The sequence below is a fragment of the Coregonus lavaretus genome (genome assembly GCF_964263955.1).
Source record: "Coregonus lavaretus genome assembly, chromosome: 13".
Taxonomy (NCBI): domain Eukaryota; kingdom Metazoa; phylum Chordata; class Actinopteri; order Salmoniformes; family Salmonidae; genus Coregonus; species Coregonus lavaretus.
In genome coordinates, this window is record NC_140000.1 from 20,014,020 (window position 1) to 20,039,187 (window position 25,168).

At 45.6% G+C, this 25,168-nt stretch overlaps 1 protein-coding gene across 1 annotated transcript in view; it reads right to left on the minus strand.

Annotated features, from left to right (window-relative positions):
• Window positions 1-12,566: 12,566 nt before the first annotated feature.
• LOC311140282 (DENN domain-containing protein 4B-like) overlaps window positions 12,567-25,168 on the minus strand; it is a 33,437-nt gene continuing 20,835 nt past the window's right edge. The window contains exons 10-27 of the mRNA XM_084175264.1: window positions 23,856-24,031; window positions 23,640-23,740; window positions 23,205-23,420; window positions 22,844-22,989; window positions 22,480-22,613; window positions 22,126-22,240; window positions 21,271-21,606; window positions 21,008-21,152; window positions 20,705-20,860; window positions 20,329-20,566; window positions 19,930-20,212; window positions 19,491-19,771; window positions 18,937-19,084; window positions 18,602-18,841; window positions 18,388-18,487; window positions 18,119-18,284; window positions 15,816-15,874; window positions 12,567-15,719 (exon numbers count right to left, since the gene is read on the minus strand). Coding sequence (XP_084031390.1) covers window positions 15,574-15,719; window positions 15,816-15,874; window positions 18,119-18,284; window positions 18,388-18,487; window positions 18,602-18,841; window positions 18,937-19,084; window positions 19,491-19,771; window positions 19,930-20,212; window positions 20,329-20,566; window positions 20,705-20,860; window positions 21,008-21,152; window positions 21,271-21,606; window positions 22,126-22,240; window positions 22,480-22,613; window positions 22,844-22,989; window positions 23,205-23,420; window positions 23,640-23,740; window positions 23,856-24,031 — 3,186 coding nt within the window. The 3' untranslated portion in view covers window positions 12,567-15,573. The remainder of the gene's footprint in view (window positions 15,720-15,815; window positions 15,875-18,118; window positions 18,285-18,387; window positions 18,488-18,601; window positions 18,842-18,936; window positions 19,085-19,490; window positions 19,772-19,929; window positions 20,213-20,328; window positions 20,567-20,704; window positions 20,861-21,007; window positions 21,153-21,270; window positions 21,607-22,125; window positions 22,241-22,479; window positions 22,614-22,843; window positions 22,990-23,204; window positions 23,421-23,639; window positions 23,741-23,855; window positions 24,032-25,168) is intronic.

The window sequence follows — 25,168 nt, forward strand, 5'->3', positions numbered from 1 at the left end:
AGACGGAAGCCACTCCTCAGTAAAAGGCACATGACAGCCCTCTTGGAGTTTGCCAAAAGGCACCTAAAGGACTCTCAGACCACGAGAAACAAGATTCTCTGGTCTGATAAAATCAAGATTGTAACTCTTTGGCCTGAATGCCAAGCGTCACGCCTGGAGGAAACCTGGCACAATCCCTACGGTGAAGCATGGTGGTGGCAGCATCATGCTGTGGGGATGTTTTTCAGCGGCAGGGACTGGGAGACTAGTCAGGATCAAGGGAAAGATGAACGGAGCAAAGTACAGAGAGATCCTTGATGAAAACCTGCTCCAGAGCGCTCAAGACCTCAGACTAGGACGAAGGTTCACCTTCCAACAGGACAACGACCCTAAGCACACAGCCAAGACAACGCATGAGTGGCTTTGGGACAAGTCTCTGAATGTCCTTGAGTGGCCCAGCCAGAGCCCGGACTTGAACCCGATCGAACATCTCTGGAGAGACCTGAAAATAGCTGTGCAGCGACGCTCCCCATCCAACCTGACAAAGCTTGAGAGGATCTGCAGAGAAGAATGGGAGATAATCCCCAAATACGGGTGTGGCAAGCTTGTAGCGTCATACCCAAGAAGACTTGAGGCTGTAATCGCTGCCAAAGGTGCTTCAACAAAGTACTGAGTAAATTATCGGAATACTTATGTAAATGTAATATATGTTTCTTTATTTTTAATACATTTGCAAAAAAACTGTTTTTGCTTTGTCATTATGGGCTATTGTGTGTAGATTGATGAGGGGGAAAAATTATTTAATCAATTTTAGAATAAGGCTGTAACGTAACAAAATGTGGAAAAAGTGAAGGAGTCTGAATACTTTCCGAATGCACTGTATGTACACCTCATATGTTAACACTTTATACGGTCATAACCATGTCATAATTTCATAACAGCTGACATAACTTGTCATAACCTGTTATAATATGGTCATAACACTGTCATGACACATATTTAGACCTGTTGTGACATGTTACGTTATTTTATAGCTGGTTATAACACCTACAAAAGAGTGCTAAAACCCACAAATTCCATTAACACCATAACCTACGTTTCAACAGTATGTTTATGTTATATTTAAAAATATATATTGACCATGTTAAATGATCATTGTAATTGCGCACATTGACGTCAGACATGCACCTACCCCAATGCTCTGTTGCTGATGACTGGGATGAATGCAGGAGCAGGACAAGACACCCTCTTTTTGACTGATGACGGATATAAGGGCATGTACTGTACGTAATAGGCCTATCTGGCATTATGACGGTCATAATGCTTCCCGACAGTGTCATAAAGTGTATTTTCTTAGTCAAACTAAAGTGACACAGGATGGTTATAATGCTTCTCGACAGTGTCAAAAAGTGTGTTTTCTTAGTCCAAGTAAAGTGACACAGGATGGTGATAATGCTTCTTGACAGTGTCATAAAGTGTATTTTCTTAGTGCAAGTAAAGTGACACAGGATGGTCATAATGCTTCTCGACAGTGTCAAAAAGTGTATTTTCTTAGTCTAAGTAAAGTGACACAGGATAGTGATAATGCTTCTTGACTGTCATAAAGTGTATTTTCTTAGTCCAAGTAAAGTGACACAGGATGGTCATAATGCTTCATGACAGTGAAATATTATGGGGGAAAAAACATGACTGTAAAGAATTCATTACAACAACAAAGGATTTAAGAAACAAACTTTCAAACGAAAGGAACTTCTTGGCAGGGAAAAAACAAATTTGAATAAATGTGGGTTTTGACACTCTTATGTAGGTGTCATAACCAGCCATAAAATAACACAATATGTGTCACAACAAGTGTAAATATATGGGTCATGACAGTGTTATGACCATATTATGACACGTTATGACAAGTTATGTCAGTTATGACATATGACATAGTTATGACAGTGTCATTACGTGTTATGACAATGTGTGTCAAAAAAGTATTACCCATAGGGGTAGTGAAGTAACAACATTTGACATGAAATTACAACATAGGTATTGTCATAATGTCATCATGTTCTTCCTCTTTGGTAGTTTTTTCTCTCCTAAAAAAGTGGATTCTTGATGATGAGAAGGTGAAGCATATTGTACTGCAGCTTTCCTAAAAACAGTCATAGTAGCTACAAGCAAGTTGAAGGTCTGTTCAACGAAGACCATTCACCAACTCAAATCATATCATCTCAACCCCACCAGCCTCAAAGAAGTTCTCAACCTTGGGTACAAAAACGAATGTTTAGAAAGAAAACAAACACATTCAGCCACCCTCTGCCCCAACGGTCCTCACTATGGAGTTGTAAAGGAAGGGGCTCCATTACCCAAGCTGTTGGAATGCGGTGCGGCTCACAGCAGGACAGACCAGCCAATTAACAGGCATCAGCATACGCAGCAGGACGCCCACCCCCAACACACATTATATGCACCCCTCTTAAGAGAGAACAACAGGCTAGTAGCAGTGTGCTTTTCATTAGGTGGTCTTCTGTTCATATAAAGGGATCTAATTGGGGATCGGTCCAAGTGGGAATGGCCTGCTCTATTATGAGGGAGATATCAACATGCAAAACAAGGATCTGGGAGGAGAATGAGACGCATGTTGTTAAGCCATCTGAGGGAAGAGGCATAGATCCTACCTACACACACAGTTTTTGTCATCTTCTTAACTAGCTCATTAGTAAGTAGCTCAGTGACTGTTCCTATCCTAAACCCCCTGGTTCTCACCATCATTAAATCAGGACCTCATCATCTGAGGAAGAGGAGCATTTTCTTCTTCTATGTCATTAGAAAGGTATATTTTGCATATTTTATCAAGTGAATGAAAGAGTATTTATAGAATTGTTTTAGATATATCAAAAGTATACTGACTGTCTTTAGAATAGTAGTTCAAATATAATATTATTGTGCAATAATGCTTGATAGAAGTCTTACAAAAATTATCTGATCTTCTGGTCACTCATCCTACTCTAAAATCAAGCTTATTTTCCCATGCTCCCCACCCACAGCACAACATTTATTAAACTCACCATATAATGTACTCCCCATTTTTTTACTATTTTTGAACCCCAAATATACATGTTTTACAGTCTTGTAAGGGAGTGAAGGTGGTCATGCTTGCCAATTTTACTGCACAGCATCAATCAACTGTCCCCCATCGGCTAGTTAAAACTATACTGCAGTTGCATCAGAATCTCATATCATATATTCTCCTAATCTGGCCATTAAAGTTGCTAGGGAGATAGAAAGGTTAGAGGACATGAACAAATATAATTAGGGGTCTGGTCCAACTGGGAATGGCCAGAGATATATACATGGAAAGAGTCAGAGAGAAAGAGGCACAAAACATGTCTACCCATTCCAGGTTTTTAAAAAGGTATAGACAGTCACCCCTTAGCCCTTTGTGATTTTCTTAGGTAACTCATTAGGCAGCCCAATTCTGATATTCTTTCCCAATAATTGGTCTTTTGACAAATCACATCAGATCTTTCACATCAGCTCTTTTTAAGAGCTGATCTGATTGGTCAAAAGGCCAATTAGTGAAAAAATATCAGAATTGGGCTGTCTGTCTAAACGCAGCCTTTGTGATTCCTCATAATCACCCTGGTTCTTTCACCACCATTAAATCAGATCCTACTGAAAATGTACCTTCATTTGCTGAGCCCAGTATGTTTAAATCTACATACTGCAAGTATCATATGGTGTCAATGTGTACATAATGTTTTGTAGACTTGTAGTGAAGCCAATCAGGCTTTACTGTGCAACATCACTCAAATATCCCTCATTGACAATAAACCTCTGTATGATGCAGTTTAAGGTTTAAGAACAAAACATCTAACCTCATATATTGTCCTAATCTAGCCAGTAAAGGTTGTTGTCACAGAGATCAGAGAGAGCAGATTGCTTGAGGGTGGTTGTTGCTATGGTATTACAGGCCTGGCCAGTGAGAAGTGATCCATGTCTTATCGATCAGTGAGGGATTATAGGTCTCCCATCCTACATTTCAGAGTGTTTCCTGACTTTATAGAAGAGAAGATAAACTAGTATTGTCTGTTTGGAGTATGTTAATTTACTCAAAATGGTCAAAATCATATTTTGAAATATACACACTTCTGTACATGTTATCACAATTGAAAGGAATTCAGCGTTTCAGAATGAAGTTACTTTGGATTCAACATTCAAATTAAAGGGATGCTCAACACTCAACAAACTGACATGAACCTTCAACCTGTAATGAATCAGATTATCTGAATCAGTAATCTTACCCTGCAGGTACATCAGCTTATAATAACCTATGATATTTCACCCAAGAGAAAATGGCAAATGGGCATTCCAATTGATAGGAGCAAGGACTATCGGTCCTGCACCTTAGCCTCCATAGTTTGCATACAGAGACTAATAGAGTTATTCCCAGGCCTCTGTGGTTAAGCAGTGAGCAGTAAGCATGGCTGTATTGAGAGCCCTCTGTAGCTCATTGTCCGCCCAGCAGTAGCAAAGCTTTATCCTGTTAGCCACATAATGGGGTTTAGGGTTTCACATAGCGAGGATCACAGTGGTCTAATCTGAGCTGGCCTGGAAAGACCTCCTCCTCTCACTGCACGCATACTGTTCAGATTTTCACACCATTCCTCTCTACCAGGCTCATGTTCATGGAGGAAATAGGATGGAGGAGAGAAAGAGTGGAGATAAAGATGATTTGATTCCCCACATTTGACATTTCCCTGTTTACATTTCAGAAAACCAATGTTTCCTGCAGCAGACCTGTCCTTGATTACACAATGTACCAGAAACTACATTCCATTTCATGGAATAGCAAGTAGTCAGAAAATAAACAAACTGAGGCGTCTAAAGAAGATCAAAAGAACAGGGGGCAAAATGACCCAACACCTTTTGTGCCCAACCGCCAGGGGAAAAATACCACTTTGATATATTGTTCTTGAATTAAAGGTGTCATGTACTGACTTATACTGACTGTGGAATAAAAAGGTCCATGGCAACTGGACCAGATGAATTGGTTTGGAATGTATACCCCACTGGGCTGATACAACTACTGTACAATGTAGATCAGACAGAGCTTTAGGGTAAGATGACACCGCCACCTAACCTTATGCAGGATACGATGATCTCATACTGATCTATACAGTGCCTTCGGAAAGTATTCAGACCCCTTGACTTTTTTTGTTTACGTTACAGCCTTATTCTAAAATTGATTAAATCATTTTTTCTCTAATCAATCTACACACAATACCCCATAATGACAAAGCAAAAACAGGTTTTCAGACCCTTTACTCAGTACTTTGTTGAAGCACTTTGGCAGTGATTACAGCATCGAGTCTTCTTGGGTATGACGCTACAAGCTTGGAACACCTGTATTTGGGGAGTTTCTCCCACTCTTCTCTGCAGAACCTCTCAAGTGCTGTCAGGTTGGATTGGGAGTGTCACTGCACAGCTATTTTCAGGTCTCTCCAGAGATGTTAAATCGGGTTCAAGTCCGGGTTCTGGCTGGGCCACTCAAGGACATTCAGAGACTTGCCCCGAAGCCACTCCTGCGTTGTCTTGGCTGTGTGATTAGGGTCATTGTCCTATTGGAAGGTGAACCTTCGCCTCAGTCTGACGTCCTGAGCGCTCTGGAGCAGGTTTTCATCAAGGATCTCTCTGTACTTTGCTCCGTTCAGCTTTGCCTCGATCCTGACTAGTCTCCCAGTCCCTGTCGCTGAAAAACATCCCCACAGCATGATGCTGCCACCAACATCCTTGACCGTAGGGATTGTGTCAGGTTTCCTCCAGACGTGAGGCTTGGCATTCAGGTTCAATCTTGGTTTCATCATACCAGAGAATCTTGTTTCTCATGGTCTGATAGTCTTTAGGTGCCTTTTGGCAAACTCCAAGCAGACTGTCATGTGCCTTTTACTGAGGAGTGGCTTCCATCTGGCCACTCTATCATAAAGGCCTGATTGGTGGAGTGCTGCAGAGGTGGTTGTCCTACTGGAAGGTTCTCCCATCTCCACAGAGGAACTCTAGAGCTCTGTCAGAGTGACCATCGGGTTCTAGGTCACCTCCCTGACCAAGGCCCTTCTCCCCCGATTGTTCCGTTTGGCTGGCGGCCAGCTCTTGGAAGAGTCTTGGTGGTTCCAAACTTCATCCATTTAAGAATTATGGAGGCTAATGTGTTCTTGGGAACCTTCAATGCTGCAGAAATGTTTTGGTACCCTTCCCCAGATCTGTACCTCAACACAATCCTGTCTCGGAGCTCTACGGACAATTCCCTCAACCTCATGGCTTGGTTTTTGCTCTGACATGCACTATCAACTGTGGAACCTTATATAATGTCCAATCAATTGAATTTACCACAGGTGGACTCCAATCAAGTTGTAGAAACATCTCAAGGACGATCAATGGAAACAGGATGCACCTGAGCTCAATTTCGATTCTCATAGCAAAGGCTCTGAATACTTATGTAAATAAGGTATTTCTGTTTTTTGGTTTTAATAAATTTGCAAAACATTCTAAAAAACAGTTTTTATTTTGTAATTGTGTGTAGATTGCTACTCTTTCCCTTCATGACAGCTTTGCACACTCTTGTCATTCTCTCAACCAGCTTTACCTGGAATCCTTTTCCAACAGTCTTGAAGGAGTTTCCACATATGCTGAGCACTTGTTGGCTGCTTTTCCTTCACTCTGCGGTCCGACTCATCCCAAACCATCTCAATTGGGTTGAGGTTGGGGGATTGTGGAGGCCAGGTTATCTGATGCAGCACTCCATCACTCTCCTTCTTGGTAAAATAGCCCTTACACAGCCTGGAGGTGTGTTGGGTCATTGTCCTGTTGAAAAACAAATGATAGTCCCACTAAGCCCAAACCAGATGGCGTATCGCTGCAGAATGCTGGTTAAGTGTGCCTTGAATTCTAAAGAAATCACAGACAGTGTCACCAGCAAAGCACCCCCACACCATAAAATATCCTCCTCTATGCTTTACGGTGGGAACTATACATGCGGAGATCTGTCACGACTTCCGCCGAGGCTGCCCCCCCTCCTGGTTCGGGCAGGCTTCGGCATTCGTCGTCACCGGAGTACTAGCTACTGCCGATCCCATTCTCATCACTCCACTTGTCATGTCTTGTCAATCACACATACCTGGTGCTCATTCCCCTAATTAGTATGTGTACCTTGTCTTTGTGAGTGGTTGTTTTGTTGTGAGAGCGTGTAGCTCGGTTGAGCTACATTTCACTGTGTATTTGCCAAGGTGGATGTTTTCCCTTGTACAGTTTCGTTTGACGCTTGGGGCGTTTGATTTATGCAAACGGATTAAACTCTGGACTTCGGTATTTTACCTCCTGCGCTTGACTCCCTCGTCACAGAATCACTCACCTGATCTGATATGGAGTCAGCAGGAGAAGACCGTATGCCTGGAGTTGTGGCAAGGGTCCAGGAGCATTCCTCGATGTTGGCCAGCTTGGGGGAAGCGATGGATCGGGTTCTACAGGTGGTTGAACGCCTGGAGAGGAGAGGATCCGATCTATCGAGACCAGCTGGTCAACCGGATCCAGCCACCTACACCCCAGCCCCTGGAGGGATCCAGATATCCCGGCCACTGGCATTTGACGGGACTGCAGCGCAATGTAAGGGATACCTACTCCAACTGGAGTTGTATTTCTCCAGCATCAGACCAGAGCCCCGGGAGTGGGAGAAGGTATCCGTCCTCATTTCCTGCCTTTGTGGGAGAGCCCTGGAGTGGGCCAACGTGGTATGGAACGAGGGAGGTACCACGTTGGAGAACTACGGGGAGTTTGCTCGCCTCTTTCGGGCCGTTTTTGACCCTCAGGCGGGCGAACGACTGGTTCATCTAAGGCAGGGGACGAGGACCGCTCAGGACTACGCGCTGGAGTTCCGGACGCTGGCAGCGGGGTCCGGGTGGAACGAGCGGGCCCTGATAGACCATTTCCGGTGCCACCTAAGGGAGGGCGTCCAACCTGAGCTAGCCTGCCGGGATGCCATGCTATCGTTCTCCCAACAGGTGGACATGGCCATCCGGCTGGACAATCTGCTAGCAGCCAGAGGATGTCCTGGTAGGGGTCTGCCCGTTCCCACTCCGGACGACTCTGACCCCGAGCAGATGGAGCTGGGGGGAGCCGCCCGTCGAGAGAGCGCAGGAGGACAGCGACAGTGGCATTCTGGTGGCACGAAGGGACAATCCACCTCACGTCGCCGTCAACGTTCTTTTGGGTCTGGAGGCGGTAGGCAGGGTACACACGCATCACCCCAGGTAACGAACACCCAAACGTGTTCAGAGCCCTTTGCGACGCACTGTACTTGATCTATCTCCTTTCCAGATCACTTGGTAGGTTCCCAGTGTAAGGCGCTAGTCAATTCAGGCGCAGCTGGGAATTTTAAGGACAGGGCATTTGCACACCGTCAAGGTATTTCATTGGTCCCCCTAACCATTCCAAGACGCAAGCGACTAAATTACCACCTCATCGGGAGGGGGATTGCGCGATAAACCTTCGGGTAGACGCTGTACCTCCCAGGAGTCATGTGTATCCCCTGTCGCAGGCTGAAACGGAGGCTATGGAAATATATGTCACTGAGTCCCTGCGCCAGGGGTATATACATCCCTCCACTTCACCTGCCTCCTCGAGTTTCTTCTTTGTGAAGAAGAAAGATGGCGGTTTTTCGCCCATGCATTGATTATCGACCACTGAATAATGTGACGGTACGATTTAGTTATCCTCTTCCCCTCATTCCTTCAGTGATTGAGTCAATGCATGGGGCCCCTTTTTTCACCAAATTAGACCTCAGGAGTGCCTACAACCTGGTGCGTATTCGGGAAGGGGATGAGTGGAAAACAACATTCAGCACAACCTCGGGGCATTATGAATACCTGGTGATGCCCTACGGTTTGATGAATGCTCCATCCGTTTTCCAGTCCTTTGTGAACGAGGTGTTTCGGGACATGCTTGGTCGTGGTGTCGTGGTCTACATCGATGACATCCTGGTGTATTCCGCTACGCCCGCCGAGCATGTGTCACTGGTTCGCAAAGTACTGGTCCGACTTCTGGAAAATGATCTTTATGCCAAGGCAGAGAAGTGTGAGTTTTTCCAGCAGTCAATCTTCTTCCTCGGATATCGCATTACCACCACCGGTGTGGAGATGGAGGGAGACCGCATTGCAGCTGTGCGTAATTGGCCGACTCCAACCACGGTAAAGGAGGTGCAGCGCTTCCTTGGCTTTGCCAACTACTATCGAAGGTTTATTCGGGGCTTTGGCAAGGTCGCAGCTCCCATTACCTCCTTGTTGAAGGGTGGGCCGTCCCGGCTCCGCTGGTCTGCTGAGGCTGATTTGGCCTTCAGTAGATTGCGGGGTCTGTTCACATCAGCCCCGGTACTGGCTCACCCCGATCCATCACTACCGTTCGTAGTGGAGGTGGATGCATCCGAGGTAGGGATAGGAGCTGTCTTATCCCAGCGCTCGGGCACGCCACCTAAGCTCCGCCCCTGTGCCTTATTTTCTAAGAAGCTCAGCTTGGCGGAGCAGAACTATGGCGTTGGTGATCGGGAGCTGCTGGCTGTTGTCCGAGCTTTGACGGTGTGGAGACATTGGCTCGAAGGGGTGAAACACCCTTTCCTCGTCTGGACAGAATGTACTCCGTAACCTGGAGTACATTCGGGCAGCGAGGAGGCTGAATCCTCGCCAGGCCAGGTGGGCCCTCTTCTTCACCTGGTTTGATTTCACACTCTCATACATTCCGGGTACGAAGAACGTGAAGGCAGACGCACTGTCTCGGCTGTATGACACAGAGGAGAGGCCCAGAGACACACCCCCATACTCCCGGCCTCATGCATTGTGGCGCCGGTAGTATGGGCGATCCATCTCCACCGCAGTGTCCAGCTGGGCTGCAGTACGTGCCTGCGCTTATCCGTGATCGTCTGATCTACTGGGCACACACGTCACCCTCCTCTGGTCATCCAGGTATCGGTCGTACAATGCGCTGCCTGACCGAGAAGTACTGGTGGCCTACCTTGGCTAAGGATGTGAGGGTGTATGTTTCCTCATGCTCAGTGTGCGCCCAGAGTAAGGCACCTAGGCACCTCCCAGCGGGTAAGCTACAACCTTTACCAGTTCCACAATGACCATGGTCTCACCTGAGTATTGATTTTCTCACTGATCTTCCCCCCTCCCAAGGTAACACCACTATCCTGGTCGTTGTGGACCGCTTTTCAAAGTCTTGCCGCCTCCTTCCTCTGCCCGGTCTCCCCACGGCCCTACAAACTGTGGAGGCTCTGTTTACTCACGTCTTCCGGCACTATGGGGTACCAGAGGATATAGTGTCCGAACGAGGTCCCCAGTTCACGTCTAGAGTCTGGAAGGCGTTCATGGAACGTCTTGGGGTCTCGGTCAGCCTGACCTCTGGTTTTCACCCCGAGAGCAAGGGGCAGGTGGAAAGGGTGAATCAAGATGTGGGTAGGATCCTGCGGACCTACTGTCAGGACCGGCCGGGGGAGTGGTCGGTGTTCCTGCCATGGACAGAATATGCTCTGAACTCCCTCCGCCACTCCTCCACTAACCTAACACCCTTCCAATGTGTTTTGCCAGACCGAGGCTCCCGCGGTGGATGACTGGTTTCGGCTTGGGACGCTGCCCACATTCGACTCCAGCACGCCATACGTCGTTAGAAGGCCAACGCTGACCGCCACCGCAGGGAGGCCCCGGTGTTCGTACCGGGGGATCGGGTCTGGCTCTCGACCCAGAATCTGCCCCTCCGCCTGCCCTGCCGGAAGCTGAGCCCGCAGTTTGTCCTACTTACAAAGCATGTAGAGGTCTGTAATTTCTATCATAGGTACACTTCAACTGTGAGAGACGGAATCTAAAACAAAAATCCAGAAAATCACATTGTATGATTTTTAAGTAATTAATTTGCATTTTATTGCATGACATAAGTATTTGATCACCTACCAACCAGTAAGAATTCCGGCTCTCACAGACCTGTTAGTTTTTCTTTAAGAAGCCCACCTGTTCTCCACTCATTACCTGTATTAACTGCACCTGTTTGAACTCGTTACCTGTATAAAAGACACCTGTCCACACACTCAATCAAACAGACTCCAACCTAAGGATAGGTTGGAAGGATAGTAAGGACATCAGGGATAAAACTGTAGACCTGCACAAGGCTGGGATGGGCTACAGGACAATAGGCAAGCAGCTTGGTGAGAAGGCAACAACTGTTGGCGCAATTATTAGAAAATGGAAGAAGTTCAAGATGACGGTCAATCACCCTCGGTCTGGGGCTCCATGCAAGATCTCACCTCGTGGGGCATCAATGATCATGAGGAAGGTGAGGGATCAGCCCAGAACTACACGGCAGGACCTGGTCAATGACCTGAAGAGAGCTGGGACCACAGTCTCAAAGAAAACCATTAGTAACACACTACGCCGTCATGGATTAAAATCCTGCAGCGCTCGCAAGGTCCCCCTGCTCAAGCCAGCGCATGTCCAGTGACCAATGACCATCTGGATGATCCAGAGGAGGAATGGGAGAAGGTCATGTGGTCTGATGAGACAAAAATAGAGCTTTTTGGTCTAAACTCCACTCGCCGTGTTTGGAGGAAGAAGAAGGATGAGTACAACCCCAAGAACACCATCCCAACCGTGAAGCATGGAGGTGGAAACATCATTCTTTGGGGATGCTTTTCTGCAAAGGGGACAGGACGACTGCACCGTATTGAGGGGAGGATGGATGGGGCCATGTATCGCGAGATTTTGGCCAACAACCTCCTTCCCTCAGTAAGAGCATTGAAGATGGGTCGTGGCTGGGTCTTCCAGCATGACAACGACCCGAAACACACAGCCAGGGCAACTAAGGAGTGGCTCCGTAAGAAGCATCTCAAGGTCCTGGAGTGGCCTAGCCAGTCTCCAGACCTGAACCCAATAGAAAATCTTTGGAGGGAGCTGAAAGTCCGTATTGCCTAGCGACAGCCCCGAAACCTGAAGGATCTGGAGAAGGTCTGTATGGAGGAGTGGGCCAAAATCCCTGCTGCAGTGTGTGCAAACCTGGTCAAGACCTACAGGAAACGTATGATCTCTGTAACTGCAAACAAAGGTTTCTGTACCAAATATTAAGTTCTGCTTTCTGATGTATCAAATACTTATGTCATGCAATAAAATGCAAATTAATTACTTAAAAATCATACAATGTGATTTTCTGGATGTTTGTTTTAGATTCCATCTCTCATATTTGAAGTGTACCTATGATAAAAAAATTACAGACCTCTACATGCTTTGTAAGTAGGAAAACCTGCAAAATCAGCAGTGTATCAAATACTTGTTCTCCCCACTGTATATACTTACATTTTTGTAATGTACACAATTGAACAATATTTGCTGCTCTATCTAGCCTGAAAGCTTTTCAATACTTAAGAACAAAGATGGGTCAGAGAATACTATTATACTATACTATATACTACTAATACTATTTGAGGAAGTAATTTAGAGCCGCTGTAATACTATTGTTAGGCATAGAGAAAATCATACATTAAATCACACACAAAACGGAACTTTGGGGAATCTGTGTATTTTCTTCTATAAAACAAGACATTTACAACTGAAATCACATCCATATAAATTACAACAGCAAACACAATATATTTTAAATACAGATCTCCTCTCTTCATTCCTTTGCTCACTTGACCAATAAAAGAACAGACAATATAAATGTCCCTTATATTCACTTGCAGTCCGGTGCATTGAAATAGTGGCCATAAATGCAATATTGCCTACGTTGGGGAACAAAACTACCTGCATTATTTTTATCATCTAACTGCGGACTGGGAAATATCAAATTGCACGTTATTTTATCAACGTATTATCCATATAGTTCACTACTTTAAAGAAGAGCCAAATAGGGTACAATTTGAGACGCTGACGATAACTCAGTCTTAACTTTTAAACAGCATTCCGTCTTGGGTCTCCTTTACGTCATGACCACTGATAGGTAATTTGAATAAACAAGTTCCCACCATGTTATTACTAAAGACATGTCAACTCCAAGACCAGGGTCAAGCCTAATTCCCCTACCAATGGATAGAACTGGTCTCTATGTCTTACTGCCCTCTACTGGTTGAGAATGCTCAATGCTTTGCTACAGTCTGTATATCCCTGTTGAATGGATGGCTTTGTGCAAACAATGTCTCCATTGTACTTGAATGATATATGGGTAGACACACAATGATATCAGTGCCATTTTAAATATCTAACCCTCAGGTTAAGGCTAAAATATGAGATATGAAAAGTGTTCTCCCTACAACTTCACATCCCTAGTTGTAATTACAGCTTTACTCCCCAGGTGGGACAATAATTTCTGTCACTCACACAATCTTCAAAGGCAGAACACAAGGTATTCTCTCGTGACTCTGCTATATAACACTGCAACAAAAAAACTGTATGAAGGTAACAGAGACATTTAACAGTGTGACAACATTATATGAAATTGAAAGAAAATGAAAAATCCATTGTGCAATTGATATGTTTTCATGTACAAAGCTGAACAACAAATAAAGGGTTAAAATATGAGGGGAAAAGGCCTCACAGGTACTGTACATGAAAACAAGAACCTAGTAGGTAAGTACGGGCTCCACAGTGAAGTACCTTCCTCTCTTTTAACCCTTCCACTCAAGTGAATTTTCTGAAGTTTTTAAATCTCTGCCAACAATTCTTAACCCACTACTGGACTAAATGTATGGTGAATGAAATACTGGTGATGTGTGACTAATATGCATTGTGTTGACAACAGATCCCAACTACTAAAGGTCCATCACAGTCATTCCCTTGTGGACCATCCACCCAAACAAATCACTCCCATTTAACTCGGGAAAAGAGGTGTGAGATGAGGTAAATATGCATAAAATCAGAGAAAACACGACATCATACATACCATAATCAAACCCCCCCATACACATCATCAACCCCCCCTTCCACACTTTTTTTCTTTTTTTCTTCTGTCAGCCACTTTTCTGCTACAAATGCCTCAATCACTGAGAATCAGTTCTTAAACTGAGAACCCCCAATCACACTTCCAATTCACAAGAACAGTACAGGGAATTAAAAACGCAATACAACTCATAAATCCTGTATGTAATATGTATATGTGTCCGTGTGAAAAGTCCTTCCTTGTTGTGACGTAGGGGTGCAGGATTGGGGTTTTATAGGACTCGTGGATTCTCCTTGACTGTCAGTGTCTGTTCCCAGTCACACCCTCCCTCCACTTCCTGCCTAACAGGCATAGAAAGACGCCTGAGCAGAGTTCCCACTTCCGTTAGATTGAAAATACCGTATCCCTGAAAACCGGATGTTAGCATTTTCTGGCGACTCTGCATAGGCTATTTCCTGCCTTAGCCAAAGTTTGACCATAGCTCCATTCCACACCATGAGCTGGAAAACACACACACTAAGGAAACCATAGTGACAGTGATCAAACCATTACATTGCTGATCCCCACTGCGCAAGGTTAGAGGTGTTCTGAAGCCTCACCATCTGCTCCCAAGACCGATAGTTAACATCATCCTCTCCCAAAATCAATAGGAAACATCATCCTTTCCCAGTCGACATCATCCTTTACCAGATTTGACATCATCCTTTCCCAGACGACATTACCATTTCCCAGGCGACATCATCCTTTCCCAGATTCGACATCATCCTCCCGAAGTCATCCTCTCCCGAAGTCGATAATCAACATAATCCTCTCCCAGAGTAAACATCCTCGTTTGGATTGGCTGAGACTTGCTGAAGCGGTCTCAGCCCAAAGTGATAGACTTTACCACCAAGGTCCAGTTGACAGAATTCATTCCAGAGGGTGAAAAATAGCAAAAGAGTCATGAAGTGCAATCTAATCTAAAGATTTTGACTGTAACTGTGTGTGATTGGTATGTACCCTTCCAATGTACTTTGTGTTCAATTTCGATATTGACACTTCACATCCCGGATCACTAGACATCTCCCACTCTTATGAGATTTTCTGTCTGAAAGCAATGCAAGTTATAGAATATGTTCACATTGAATGCATAGATTGCAGGTCGGTAATATGCCTTACATGTTGCATACGTATGAAATGCATGGTTTATGACCTACAAACCAGTACGAGTTATATTGGTGAGGCAGAGGCCATGTATATACGAGCAATGAGCAAAGTCCAAGGGGGCTGGGTTGTATGTACCAGGTCCAATAATCCCTGTAGCCAAACTATAGGCCGAGAGGGTTGTGGTTAGTTGTTGAGGAAGCTGTCCAAAGGCCAGTTGCACAATGGAAGTGAATGAAGGTCAAATGTAGATATCGGGTTCACACAAACAAGGATAGTGAGGTATAGTTGCACGGTCAGGAGGGCTTTTATAGTGTGGCCAGGCTGTGCTAGGGGGAAACACAGCGGAGAGGTCCAAAGTGAAGGCAGAATTATTTTGTCTGTTGTTTTCTGTCTAGCTTTTCTCATCCCTTCTTCTTGGCAGCCTGGTATCAGTGTTCCGGGGAGCGGAGGCAGCAGCAATGGGGCCAGAATTGGAGTGGGTGGAGGCTGGAGCTGGTATCAGCACTCGAGGGGCAGCAGGAAGCTCCGTCTGCAGTCCACAGCCTTGGGGCTAGGTGGCTGGGCTCGCTTCCTGCGGAGTTCCTCGCGACCCAAGGAGCCACTCAGCCGTTGGTACGCAGCCTTGTATTTCTTATCAAACGCAGCTAAAAGACAGAGAAAGTGCTGTAAGCAATAAGCCTGGTTGGTCTGAAACTATATTGAAGTTCTAGCATTCTAACTGTCTTAAAGAGGCTGCTTACCAACGTGATCTCTACCCATGGCAGCCAGCGTGAGGAAGAGCATCTCTCTGTACAGACTCCTGGACAAACAACACAAAGTACTGTCGATCACAATTGTGCAATCACATAACCAATACAGTGCCTTCAGAAAGTACAGTATTCACACCCCTTGACTTCTTCCACATTTTGTTGTGTTACACCCTGAATTTAAAATGGATTAAATATATTTTTTTCTCACCCATCTACACACAATACTCCATAATGACAAAGAGAAAACATGTTTTTAGAAATGTTTGCCAATTTATTGAAAATGAAATACAGAAATATCTAATTTACATAAGTATTCACACCCCTGAGTCAATACTTTGTAGAAGCACTTTTGGCAGCGATTACAGCTGTGAGTCTTTCTGGGTAAGTCTCGAAGAGCTTTTCACACCTGGATTGTGCAACATTTGCCCATTATTCTTTTCAAAATTCTTCAAGCTCTGTCAAGTTGGTTGTTGATCATTGCTAGACAACCATTTTCAGGTCTTGCCATAGATTTTCAAATAGATTTAAGTCAAAATTGTAACTCGACCACTCAGTAACATTCACTGTCTTCTTGGTAAGCAACCCCAGTGTAGATTTGGACTTCTGTTTTAGGTTATTATCCTGCTGAAAGGTGAATTCCTCTCCCAGTGTCTGGTGAAAAGCAGACAACCAGGTTTTCCTCTAGGATTTTGCCTGTGCTTAGCTCCATTCTGTTTCTTTTTTATCCTGAAAAACTCCCCAGTCCTTAATGATTACAAGCATTCCCATAACATGATGCAGCCACCACTATGCTTGAAAATATGGAGAGTGGTACTCAGTAATGTGTCATATTGGATTTGCCCCAAACATAACACTTTGTATTCAGGACAAAAAGTTAATTGCTTTGCCACATCATTTTTTGCAGTATTACTTTAATGCCTTGTTGTTTTCTTTCTCTGCGACAACTTAGGGAGTTAGGAAGGACACCTGTATCTTTGTAGTGACTGGGTTTATTGATACACCATCCAAAGTGTAATTAATAACTTCAAGGATATTCAATGTCATATTTATTTATTTTCTACCAATAGGTGCCCTTCTTTGCGAGGCATTGGAAACCCTCCCTGGTCTTTGTGGTTGAATCTGTGTTTGAAATGCACTGCTCAACTGAGGGACCTTACAGATAATTGTATGTGTGGGGTACAGAGATGAGGTACTAAAAATCATGTTAAACACTATTCATGCAAATTATTATGTGACTTGTTAAGCAGATTTTTACTCCTGAACTTATACTGTAAAAAATATAAACGCAACATGCAACAATTTGAATGATTTTACGGAGTTACAGTTCATATAAGGAAACCAGTCAATTGAAATAAATAAATCAGCAGGGGCGCAGCCATGGGTGGGCCTGGGAGGGCATAGGCCCGGGAGGGCATAGGCCCACCCACATGGGAGCCAGGCCCAGTCAATCAGAATGAGTTTTTCCCCTCAAAAAGGGCTTTATTTCAGACAGAAATACTCATCAGAAGTCAGATGTGGAGTTCCTGGGCAGGCGTGGATACACGTGGTCTGCGGTTGTGAGGCCAGTTGGACATACTGCCAAATTCTCTAAAACGACGCTGGAGGCGGCTTATGGTAAAGAAATGAACATTCAATTCTCTGGCAACAGTGGACATTCCTGCAGTCAGCGTACCAATTCCACGCTCCCTCAAAACTTGAGACATCTGTGGCATTGTGTTGTGTGACAACGGCACATTTTAGAGTGGCCTTTTATTGTCCCCAGCACAAAGTGCACCTGTGTGTTGATTATGCTGTTTAATCAGCTTATTGATATGCCACACCTGTCAGGTGGATATATTATCTTGTCAAAGGAGAAATGCTCACTAACAGGGAGGTAAACAAATTTGTGCCCAAAATTTGAGAGAAATAAGGTTTTTGTGCGTATGGAACATTTCTGGGATGTTTTATTTCAGCTCATGAAACATGGGACTAACACTTTACATGTTGAGGTTATATTTTCGTTCAGTATATTTAGGCTTGCCATAACAAAGGGTTTGAATACTTATTGACTGAAGACGTTTCAGCTATTCAATTTTAATTAATTTCTAGAATTTTCGAAAAACATAATTTAACTTTGACATTATGGGGTATTGTGTGTAGGCCAGTGACAAAAAAAATCTAAATTTAATCAATTTTAACAACAAAATGTGGAAAAAGTCAAGAGGTGTGAATACTTTCTGAAGGCACTGTATTACTCACACAAACAAAAAATGTAATCAACAATTGATGATTCAGAGGCCATTTCCTGCACTCACCTTTGTATCTTGGGCGTGCCTGGTTGCTTGGCGATGGTTTCCAGGAAGAGGGTGATTCCCTTGTGTACCTCGTTCATGCCGACCCAGCGCAGCACTTCCTCCAGGAAGACAAGGGTGAAGGGGTGGTTGTGCCTCCGCCAGCTGTGGTTCCGCATGGGTACGCCACCTGAGAGAGCGAGCGAGAGAGAGAGAGAGAGATATGTAATTCATGAAAGGATCTGAACCTGTATCATCTGACCATTTCCATGTGAATAATGTGTGTATTTTACTGTGTATCCTCCATAGGATGTAGAGTGGGGGCCAGTGGTCTGTGTCAGGGGTCAGTGTGTCCCACAACAGCCTCACCCTCACTGCTGAGTTCTCTGAAGTCTGACATACACACAGACAGGAGCTCAACATTAGTATGAGGACATTATGTATTGTGATATACTAAAGCTAATAATTAATCACTAGGCCCCAAGAGAAGCCTGGGAGCGGAGTTACCTGTGCTAGTTGGTTGGCCAGCGGTGAGGAGCTGACCAGCTGCAGCAGGTTGCTGGGCAGGCCCAGGCGATGGAAGTACCAGACCAGGTTCCAGAAGATGATGGAGTGGCTGTCCAGGAGCTGGCCCTGTGCCAGCACCGCCTCGCCCTCGTTCTCCAGCAGGCTCTCCAGCTCCTTGCGAAGCACCAACGGGCTCAGGTAGGCTACCGTCACCTGGGGTGACCCGCCCACCGACAAACCCTGGAGTCAATAACACGTTAACTGTGGTTATAGACTGAATATTTCCCAGAAGCCGACAGATAAAGATGAAAAATAAACTAGTGTTGGTAGAGTACCGTGGTAGCGCTGCTGCTCTCAGAATAGCTGCTGGACTCAGAGCTGGAGTCCTCACTCACACCGTTGTGACCCAGGATGGCCTCCTGGCCACCAGGGGGCTTGGCGGCACTCTCCACCTCCTCCGTGTTCCAGTTGGTACGCTCCAGGCTGTGGTGAGCGCTTTTTGATGTTAGTCAAAAGGAAGGGATTGGGTGACAAAAATGTCTAACGTTCATTCAGTTTAAGAATCATACAGTCCTCACCATACATCATACAGTCCTCAACATACATCATACAGTCCTCAACATACATCATACAGTCCTCACCATACATCATACAGTCCTCACCATATGTATTTAGACAGTAAAACCGTAGCTTCACTTTCCAAATACATATGGTAAGGACTGTATATGGCCCTGAATAGACAGATTTAATATGAATAGAGTCAAAATGAAGGGATTGTTTTGACTTCTATGGGCCCTGGTCAAAAGTAGTGCACTATATAGGGAATAGGGTGCCATTTGGGACGCACTTAAATTTGAGGGTATTGTTATGATGAGAGGAGTAGTCCTACCTGCTGACGGGTCCTAGGTCACAGATCTCAGCGTTGAGAAGGGGAACAAAGGTGGTCGAGCAGAAGGGACAGCTGGAGTTGAGGTTGGAGTCGTCAGACGTCCACCCGGCCATAATCTCCTCGTCATAGACCAGGGAGTTACAGCTCCGACACAGGGAGCAGCTCGACATCAACACCTCTAGTCCCGCTCCCTCTTGGTTGGTGTCCCAGGACTTGCGGAGAGGAAAGGCCAAATTGGTGGTGTCAGGCAGGTCAATGTCACTCCCCACCGACAGAGAACTCTACAGAGGGAAACGATGTGGGAACATTAAGCATGTTTTGACAAGTTTAATATTTCTCCCTACATCTGCAAATGCATTCACCCCAGTAAACTAAATCAGTTGGCCAATACAGTATAGTTAGACTATAAGCTACAACAACCCACATGTTGTCCCCTCACCTCAGAGGTAGCATTGTAGAGCCTCTCCTTAGCCTTCAGGAGGCTCTCAGCCACCTGGGCTTTTCGGGACTGTCTCTGTTCCGACACCCTGCGCACCGTCCCGTTTTCTCCCCCCGTGCGCCGGGCGTCTACACTGGCGGCCCGCCGCCCCGAGACTCTATGGCGAGTAGGCGTGAGCAGCTGCTGTAGTTTCCCCGCCAGGCTGCCTTGACTCGGCGGTGACACATTGTTGTAGTTCTCGTCCACGGCCTTGCGGCTCACAGTGTCTCTAGGCCCAGGTGGCCTACATTGAGAACAGAGGAATGGGAGACATACTCTTATAGTATATCAGAGTGATATTTCAACTGTAATCCCAAAACATATCAGAACATATCAGCCCAAGCTTCTCCACCCCCTCACCTGCCGTCTCTCTCCCCAGGCTGGCAGCTGAAGTCGGGCTCAGAGTCGGCCGTCTCGGCACAGTCTTTGTAAAAGGTGGACAGGCACACCTGGTCGCGGCGCACCAGGACACCACCAGGGGGAAAGGGAGAAGGGGTGGAGGTGTCTCGTGTCCCCACGGGGGGCTTACGGGAGGCGGGGTCGCTGCAGCCATTGGCACCTGCGTTCCGGAACACCGCATTCCTTGAGAGCTTAGACTCTGTGGGGTGGAAATTGTTAGGAGGGTGGTTCCCAAACATTAGGCACAGTTGTTTGATGAGAGTGTTATGTTATATTAAACATTATATAACATTCCAATGACAGTGCTATTACCATATAATAGATATCTGTCACTCACTGTCTTTTGAGCCTCTCATGCTGTTTAGGCTGTTGCTCTTCACCATAGATCCCGTCAGCGATTCGTGGCTGGAGCTTTCACTCAGGCCACTCCAGCTGGATTGACGAATCAGGTTATATTGTGGGCGGGACCGTTGGTTACTGTCCATTGTAACATCTTTTTAAAAAGACAAAACATGTTTCACCTCTATGTTTTTACATATATAATGATTTTGTTTAAAACCATGCATATGAGGCTCAATGACCATTTATTGTTACAAACAATAGTAAAAAACAACAACATGTAAATATGTCCTGTCCTGACCTGTCCGCGAGCTTACTGAACCACTCTTCTGCCGTTGTCTGATTGGCTGTCTGAACTGCGCCACGGCCATCAGAACGTTACGCAACTTGGCCCAGCGCAGACGGCCGCCCTGATTGGTAGAGGGCCACTTGCTCTCCAGCACTGCCTGAGGAGAGACGGCAGAGCCAGAGGTGAGTCAATATGGAAAGAAAAAATACAACACTACAGATGGGATCACAGACGTGGTTCAACTCATTTTTTAATTCATGTAAATAATGGCTCACCTTGTTGTAGTATGCATAGGTGATGGTGTTGGGTGTGATCCCAGCTTTCTTCATCTCCAGAAGTACCCTAACAGCGAGCACAGGCTGCCCGTACTGCCCACACAGCTGCATCAGGATCCTGTAACACACCTCATCCGGTAGTACCACCTTCCTGGTCTCCATGTGCTTGAGCACCTCGTAGGCCGTTTGCAAGGCACGCACCTTGGCACTCTCCGCCCGCACAAATGTGGGCAGGTAGATGAACCACAGCCCATAGCAGTGGCCCAGCAGGCATTTGGACCACATGTCGGGCACTGCCGAGTATATCTGTGCCCGCTTCTGTGCCAGCTTAATCTCCTAAAGGAGAGACAGGGACACAGAGGAGTTAGATAATCCAATCTAGATTTACTAAAGCCGTAATAATGTGGTTCCTATGTGTCCTAGTAGGGCAAACTTAACAACCCTGAAGGGTGCTTGGGGTATTCACCCAAAATACACAGCCGCCACTGTGCTTCCTGCTTTTAAATATTGAATGAAGGATGAAACATTTATGCTCATTAAATTAAAATGGCACAGAAAAACAGTGAAGCATGTTCCCTCTTTGGCTGTGGAAAATTGGGTTATCATAAAGCTAACTTGGGAGTCGTGAACAGATCAAGTTGATTGGTGATAATACATTTGATTTTGATTTGCAGGCAGGGTAATGCTCTTAATAAATAATAAAGATTGAAATTAAAACTGTGTGAGTCAGCCTCTTAATATTATTGTATAGTTCTTAGTAGTTTTGGTGCAGTGGATCTACTGGGGTTGTGTTGGCTTTCAGTGGGGTTGTAGTGTGTTTTAAGGGGCTCTGGTGTGGCGGGTTTGGGTCTGTACCTGTTTAGTGCGTCGCGGGGCAGGGCTGCTGGGGGCACTCCCCTTGGTAGGGACACGTAGCTGGTCCTGAGGCCGGTCAAAAAGATCCATGCAGAGCACAGGGAACGTCTCATAGCTGTAAACAGACAAACACGCCGTCACTGGTCACAGCATCAGACAGTATAAACAAACACAAAGTAGTTACTGTAAGTGCTGGGGCTTTATTCGCAAAGTGTCTCCGAGTGGAGGTGCTCATCTAGAATCAGGTCAACCCTCTTATTATTTATGATTTAAAAGGCTAAACTGATCCTAGATCAGCTCTACTCTGAGAAGTTTTGTGAACACGAACCCTGGTATATGTAGTGCCTGTGTTACCTGTAGTGAGTGGGGCACTCTGAACCGTCTGGCTCCTGGGGTTCCTCTGGGGGCATGATGAAGACTGTGTGCTCCCCACTGTGGGCCTCGTCCAGGTCTATCAGACGCACCTCCTCAGGCTTCTCCACATCCGACTGCTTACACACACCACATATATATACAGATACATGCCGCAAACACAGGTCACATACACAGGAATACACAAACATTGACAACATAGAGGGCAGGAGTGGGATCACACATTTCCATTAGTTGTGTAAATACAAAATACAAATCCGGTTTTAGCATTGGAATCAATACACTAAGGCTTCCATAAGATATGGTGTATCACTAAACATGTAAAACATGAAGATGTGATTCTGACCTTCTGGACACACTCGTCGAAGAATTCGAGACAGGCGTGGCGGTCACTGACGAAGGAGCACTCCTCGATGAACTGAGTGAACATCTGGGTCCTGGTCAGCTGAATGTAGAACTTCTGGTGGGTGCGTTCACGAGACTTCAGGAAGCCTGCAAGAGCCAGGGAGGGGTTAACTTCAGACACACATTAAAATACTAGCTTCACAAGGGTGTTGGTTGTGGACATAGTAAGTAGGTGAGGTAAAATACCCACCCACACACACACGTACTCAGCCTGAATGTTATATCATATTTGTGTACACTTGTGTCAATCTTTTGTGAGTTATGAGTCACACACACAGGTAGTCACCCCCTCCCACACTGACCCTGCAGGTTGAAGAGGGAGCTGCAGTCGGTGGTCCTGTCTGAGGGGGCCTGGGTGATGGGCAGCAGGTAGGTGCGGTAGCCCCTCAGCAGGCAGCTCATGAAGCGCAGGAAGGCCTCCTGGATCTCCAGCTCCAGCTGCTTCTGACGCCCGTAGATCAGGTCATAGTCCGTCAGCAGGAACTCCAGGGTGGCCTCCTCTTGGCCAGGGGTGTAGACTGATGGATGGGGAAGTGTGGGGGAGGGAGAGAGAGATAGAACGTGAGGGAAATTGGGGTAGTGGTGGAGAGAGGGACAGAGAGAAATAGCTGAAGACACAAAGCATTGGCACATTGAATTATCAGAGTCAGATGTATTGCACCAATATGTTTTAGCTTGTACTTATTTTCCAGCATCAGTCCCTAGATAAGCTTTAGAATAAGTAGGCTATCACTCACTTTTCTCCAGGGTCTTCATCAAGTTGGTGAGGGTATTCACCAGCATCTTGCCATGCTTCCTTGGTAGCGATCGCCATGACAACGGCTTCTTGTCCTCTGCTCTGCAGGAGAAGAGAACACAAAACTATGGATTTCATCCTTTGTATGTTTGGTTTTTGTTGCTTCCTCTTCCATCAGTTGCATCAGGTCCAGTTCCTTCAAGGTCAGTGTACTCACTGAAAGATTGTGTTGGTGTCCAGGTCAACACACACCACGTCAGTAGGGGGGTCATAGAGGTCAAAGTAGCTGGAGTGGACGCCCACGATGAAGGGCATGGGGGCACACAGTACGTCTGCCAGCCGCAGCGGGCACAGGGGGATGTACGGGCAGTGCCAACGCAGAGGGAACGTCATCTGGAGGGATAGAGTGCATTCTTTGATTAGGATGAGTGTGTGTACGTACAGTGGGGGAAAAAAGTATTTAGTCAGCCACCAATTGTGCAAGTTCTCCCACTTAAAAAGATGAGAGAGGCCTGTACATTTCATCATAGGTACACGTCAACTATGACAGACAAAATGAGGAAAAAAAATCCAGAAAATCACATTGTAGGATTTTTAATGAATTTATTTGCAAATTATGGTGGAAAATAAGTATTTGGTCAATAACAAAAGTTTCTCAATACTTTGTTATATACCCTTTGTTAGGAACGTTTTCTGTAAGTCTTCACAAGGTTTTCACACACTGTTGCTGGTATTTTGGCCCATTCCTCCATGCAGATCTCCTCTAGAGCAGTGATGTTTTGGGGCTGTCGCTGGGCAACACGGACTTTCAACTCCCTCCAAAGATTTTCTATGGGGTTGAGATCTGGAGACTGGCTAGGCCACTCCAGGACCTTGAAATGCTTCTTACGAAGCCACTCCTTCGTTGCCCGGGCGGTGTGTTTGGGATCATTGTCATGCTGAAAGACCCAGCCACGTTTCATCTTCAATGCCCTTGCTGATGGAAGGAGGTTTTCACTCAAAATCTCACGATACATGGCCCCATTCATTCTTTCCTTTACACGGATCAGTCGTCCTGGTCCCTTTGCAGAAAAACAGCCCCAAAGCATGATGTTTCCACCCCCATGCTTCACAGTAGGTATGGTGTTCTTTGAATGGAACTCAGCATTCTTTGTCCTCAAAACACGACGAGTTGATTTTTTACCAAAAAGTTCTATTTTGGTTTCATCTGACCATATGACATTCTCCCAATCCTCTTCTGGATCATCCAAATCCACTTTAGCAAACTTCAGACGGGCCTGGACATGTACTGGCTTAAGCAGGGGGACACGTCTGGCACTGCAGGATTTGAGTCCCTGGCGGCGTAGTGTGTTACTGATGGTAGGCTTTGTTACTTTTGTCCCAGCTCTCTGCAGGTGATCATTTCGACCCCACGGGGTGAGATCTTGCGTGGAGCCCCAGATCGAGGGAGATTATCAGTGGTCTTGTATGTCTTCCATTTCCTAATAATTGCTCCCACAGTTGATTTCTTCAAACCAAGCTGCTTACCTA